This window comes from Typopeltis vanoorti, chromosome 23, assembly GCF_054136105.1.
Source record: "Typopeltis vanoorti isolate ZY-2024b chromosome 23, IOZ_Tvanoo_1.0, whole genome shotgun sequence".
Classification (NCBI taxonomy): domain Eukaryota; kingdom Metazoa; phylum Arthropoda; class Arachnida; order Uropygi; family Thelyphonidae; genus Typopeltis; species Typopeltis vanoorti.
In genome coordinates this window covers 91,053,246-91,059,245 of record NC_143571.1, presented here as the reverse complement: position 1 = coordinate 91,059,245, position 6,000 = coordinate 91,053,246, and the positions used below count along the sequence as shown (strand labels likewise).

Below are 6,000 nucleotides of genomic sequence, written 5' to 3'. Positions count from 1 at the left end.
TTGATCAACTATTCTAATCCTAACAATAATGTTGGCATTAAAATCCCAAGAATTTGGATGTCAATATATGGAATCCCATATATTGGTTCAAATTTTCCAGCAAATCCTGACTTTAGGACTAAATAATTTCAGCTCTTATTGACTACCATTCACACTGTTTCATTTTAATTTATATGTGTACTTATATGAGAACATGTTGCTTACTAGCTTATTTTTTGTAACCAAATAGATAACAGGATTCTAGTGTTGATGTAGTGGAGGAACAGGGGAAAACCCCATACGAATAAAAATAAAAGTGTTGATATTAGTAAGTTTTTTTTTTCTTTGCCAGGTCAGACCCATAGTTTCTTTGTATATATGTGTATATTCCAGATGATGACCTTAATGTGAAGGTCAAAAGTCAAGTGATTATTTTGGTTTATATTAAACTGAAGTTTTACTTTAAGCCAGTAGTTGTTTTCTAATTTGTATAATGAATTTATTACTGGATATTCCAACCAACTAGACTAATAAAATTTAGCCAGAACTTTTCTATATTTAAAACTTGGTGTGATAAGTATAGAAATCAACTAAGTAAGGTACATAAAAATACTTAACAGTAAGAAAAAATGTTTTCTATTTTAAAATATAAAGACAAGAGAACCTGCTTTATTTATAAGCACTTCTGCACCTGCTAGTACAACACTCACAGCTGACAGGAAGAACAGTGGTTAATCCATCATTTACAATGGTAGTTCAGAAAATGTTAAATGTAGTAATAAATAAATTTTACTAATATCTATATAAATAATGCATTCAGAATCAGTGCTTTACTAATAACAGTGTACCAGTAACTTCCTGTACAACTGTTTCCTACAGACCCTCCCCCCAATCCAAATTATCTTAAATGATTCTAGAAGCCAAACAAAGATGACACGTCTGAAGAAGAAATAAATACTCATGTAATTTTAGAAGTAATAGTAGCCTAATGTGTATTAGTAGCATCAACTATGAATGATTACAGGAATTTGCAATTGATTTCAGAGTAAAATATTTCCTCCTTGTGATCATAATTACCAAATATGTGAGAATAATATTTATTCAGAAACAGGCACTATAATCTGTTAGATATATATCATTTCTCAGACATATTAACACAAGAGCACACAATGTTATGCTATCAAATAATCCTAGAAATTATATTAATTTTATGCATGTATATACTGTAATTTTTAGCAAATCAATAAACATTCAAACAACTTGTTTGCTATAAGTGAACATCTTGTAACTACATTAATTTGCAAGACACGAAATGAAATTCTCTCTCTCACTGCATTCTTTATCTATATATTCTAATGTAAAGAAGAACAATTAACATTTCAGTAATGACACAAAACAGTAACCTCAAGTATTAAGGAGATATATATATTTTTTTTTTTACTGCAACTGTACAGCTAATTACTTCTGCAAAATTTTTCAGCAACAGCATTTCCAGAAAGCTGAGGAAATGAAAGCAGTTAAAATGATCTGTACATTTTGAACTGAATTTTTTTTTAACACAATGGAGATAAACTGCAACAAGCTGAAAGATAATATAATATTTCTAAATTATGACATTAAAGCTGATAACGATATGATAAATTTACATCCAGATGATAAAACTTTACAGATAATTCAAGACAGATGTGGTAACATTCACATACAATGACACAAACAGTCCTCATCAATTTAATATTAGTGAATGCTATTTTGATGTGCTAATTTCAAATTATTTTTAAACAAATCTAAAAGAATGCCATTTCAGACTTATCTTTTTTAATAATGAACTTACAGGAAAAAAAATGCAGATTACAAAAATTCAATATTTTTTCTATTATGTCTAGCTTGCACAAATTAGTTGCTAGTAATACTGTTCTCTATCCTAACATGAAATTCCTTAAAATGCAAAAATGGTCATTTAAAAGTGCAGCTTAATCAGCCAAATATAACAAGTGAGTATTAAACAAGTGTTTTGTTCTAAAAGAAGCTGTCCCACAGTTCACACAGTAGCAATATTATTATGTTATAAATCTGGAATTTCACTTTTTGTTCTTGCACAAACCCTACAGTCGAAACAGACAGACAAGACCAAAGGTCATGCTATCATGTTATATAAATATATGAAATACATATCAAAAGTAAAATGCAAAGTCACATACATATCAAAACTTTCATGAAGGCTTAAAGAGTGCATTTGATTTTCCTGAACCATGATGGGTTCACCAAGCAATGTGACAATTATCAGCAATAGTGTTTATTTACTGTAGGGAGGAGAGACAAAGTAAAGTTCGACAACAATCAAAGCTAAGATTTGTTCTCTACAAGCACGCTGGAGGCAGGCTTCGCTGTAGATTCTGTTTTATTTGGTAATGATGGGGAAGTCAATGGTTCACCTCTCAACTGGATGTTATATTTTTCTCTATATTCATTAATTTCTTTACCTTTTACCTGAATTTGCTGATTCAATGTTTCAATAAATTTGGCAAGCTATAATAAAAAAAAATGATAATTAGATAAAACAAAAGCCATTAATACGTGAAATATACAATTATCAAAAACTAATAAATATAAAATACGATGTTAACTGTACTCATTACTTCTGAAAAAGAAAAAAAATTAAAAAAATAATAAGTTCTCACTGCTTGTCTAGTAGTTACAGATGTAAGGCTTTGTTACAATATTATCTGAGAATAGACATCACATAAATACAAACATTAAATGAACATACTATTAATTGGCAGCTGATCACATTATCCTGGAAGTCCTCAAAGTATGTAACAGAGAATAAAAAATACATGGTATTGGGGAAACACATAAGTCAGTAGGATTCTTAGATGAACAATGTATAATATATTGCACAACAGGATAATAAGACAATGGTCTCATGTTCCCACTGAAAGGTGACAGTAGAGAAGTTTTTTCTATCCATCACTCATCATTAATAGTAACCAAAATAGCAAACAGTCACTATAAAAGTTACATGTTCCAATATAAAAGGTGAAAATACAAAAGACAAGTCCTACTGCGATACACAACTGATAGTGATATTTTCAGATTGGTACAGGATGCAAGAGTGTACAGGGAATTTGAAATAGGAGGGAGATCTGAATTTAGTTTTCAGTAGGATAAAAATAAGAATCACACTGAAAAAAGCAAAATGTGCATAAAAGTTTTAGAGAAAAAAAACCAAACAACTTTCATGCATGAACCAAGTTTCATTATTATTACATGGGAAAATTCACAAGGTATTTATTTAAATTAAGGGGATATAAAATCCTACATTATTGCAAAGCCGAATAAAAAACTCAAAGATAGACCAAGAGTTTCATGCTGAATATAGTAAACTATAAAAGTTTTGGCGGATTGCAGCATAAGCAAAAACACATGGTTCAATACCAGGGCATTGGAATAGGCCTAAGTTCGATTCTCGTCGCGATGGGAAGAATCTTTATCTGGATGATTTCAATTGAAGGTGAGTTAGCCGATCTCATATGGAGGTAACAGGGTTTTTCTTCCTGGAAACTCGGGTTTTTAATCCTGCATACAGACAAATTGGCCCTTCAGAACACATACAATTTACAGACAAAAAATACTAGTTGTGGAGGTGGGCGGTAGATGATGTTGATGGAGATGATTCATAGTAGAGGTTTGGTGTAGTGGTTGAGACAGTTGTATAGTAGGTGTCCTCCTGCGATGAGTCTTCGGACTCCTTGGAGGTATCAGGAATAATAATAATAATAAATAAATAATTTTACATTGCCGAAGTGAAGCCTAATGGCTCTTTACTTTAGTAATTCACAAGGTATGTTAGTTGTATATAATAATATAATTATATACAACTGAGAAAAAAAAAGTCATCACCTGGTGTGAGACCACCTGATCACTTATTAGAGGTCTGAAGTGGCTTGAAAAAGTTCCATGTTTGGTCTCTAGAGGAGGATTTCCAGATTAAGTAAAAAAATAAATAAAAAATTTAAATCCCTAGCCCATCTACAATACAAAATGTACTATAAGTTTATAAATAACCTTTTGTGGGTGGGAATAACAAAAAATTAAGTATTCTGAATGAATTTTGGATGCATCACCTGAAATGTGAGAACAATATTCTAAGGTTAGGCAGATTTGGGATTCACAAAGTGTTAGTTATGCAGGAGAGAAGCAGTGTTTTTAAACAAGAATACAGTAGATTCCCACTTTACAATTGATTGTTTTATGTCCCAGGTAAAACAAAGCGCACTTCCTTCTGGATGTTTATATTGCTATGCATTACGAGAAGGGTTGCTATACAGACCAGCTTTGACCTGTGAGGTCTCATCTGGGGGAAACAGACCCAAGAAGGCACAAGTTTAATGCAACATTGTTATTTCCTTTTACCACATGTTACCATATTATTTAAAATACTATGGATTAGCAGAGCTGTTGAAAGTTTTTTTGGGGTTTGGTTATCAATTATTATTATTATTATTTGACACCTCCAGGGAGTCCAAAGACTCATCGAGGGAGAGTGTGCCAACAGCATCAAACGATTGGTCCCCTTCCAACTACTAACTGCGCTCAAACTTACTTAACTGAGCCATTAGTAGCAGAGGCTCTACCAATCGACCAACCTTTATAATAGATGAGAAATTACATTCATGTAATAAGCAGATAACGTATGTGCAAGAAGCATTTTAACTACTCAGTTATTTGTAGAGGTTGACTTCACATCAATTGCTTCAATCTCTGCTTATGTAAAGGGTGGCTCAGAACAGAAAACGTTTTTGATCATAAAGGATAATGAAAAAGGCAGAAAAACCTGAAAACTTCTGACCAATAACCTGCCTGCCAATAACTTTTAAGCTACTCACAGGCATACTAACTGACAAAATATACAGCTATCTTAAAGCAAATTCTTTTTTTCCAATTGAACAAAAAGCTAGCAGCAAAAATTTGAGAGGCACAAAAGACCAATTCCTGAATGACAAAATGATTTTGAAAAATTGAAAACGTAAAAAAACCAGCCTTCATATGGCTTGGATAGATTATAAAAAAGTGTTTGATTCAGTGCCCCATAGTTGGATTTTAAACTGCACAGAACTATTCGGTATTAGCAAAAACATACAAAATTCTTGCAAACCAGCATGAAAAATTGGAAAACAATGTTGGTTCTGAATAGAGAAGAAATTGGGGAGGTAAACATAAAAAGGGGTACTTTTCAAGGAGATTCATTATCTCCTTTATTGTTTATCTTGTCATTGATCCCCTTAACTAGAATTTCAAATAAAACTCTCATGGTTACCAAACTGCACAAAAACAGAGAATGAACTTGGATCACTGCTTAATACTATGTACATATTCAGTCAAGATATATCAATGGATTTTGGGTGAGACAAATGCACAACTGTTAGAATAACAAGAGGAACGTTTGAAGATCTGAATGAAATAGAGATGCTCAATGGTGAAAAAATCAAGGCAATAAGATTCGAAGATAGCTACAAATATTTGGGAATTTCTGAAGCATCAGAAATTCTGAATAAGATCAAAGAAAAAAACTAGAGCAGAATACATAAGGCAGCTAAGAAAACTTAAGTCAATGCTTAACACTGGAAATTTGATAAAAGCAATTAATACCTGTTTTGAGATATTCAGCAGGCATTGTTGAATGGACCCAGCTAGAGTTGGAGGATTTAGACTAAAAAACTCGAAAATTAACAACAATGCACCATGCCCTCAATCCTCATAGTGACATTGATAGGCTCTATTCATCACACAAAAAAGGAGGCAGAGGATTATTACAAGTAAAGCAAGTTATTGAAAAAAATGAAATCTGAATGATTATCTGCAACAAACCACAGAAAAATTTCTAATTGAGGTAAGGAGAGGGGGTTTATTTAAATCCACAAAGACAAAATTAGAGTACAAGACCAACCAATTAAAAGTTAGAACTGAAGGATGGAGAAATAAGGCATTGCATGGAAAGCACCTTCACAGCATAGAGGACAG

The 6,000-nt window shown here is 32.1% G+C and overlaps 1 protein-coding gene across 1 annotated transcript in view; it reads right to left on the bottom strand.

Annotated features, from left to right (window-relative positions):
• Nucleotides 1–1,060: 1,060 nt before the first annotated feature.
• Nucleotides 1,061–6,000, bottom strand: part of LOC150094053 (prefoldin subunit 2-like) — a 43,564-nt gene continuing 38,624 nt past the window's right edge. Inside the window, exon 3 of the mRNA XM_090412748.1 lies at nt 1,061–2,505. Coding sequence (XP_090268874.1) covers nt 2,323–2,505 — 183 coding nt within the window. The 3' untranslated portion in view covers nt 1,061–2,322. The remainder of the gene's footprint in view (nt 2,506–6,000) is intronic.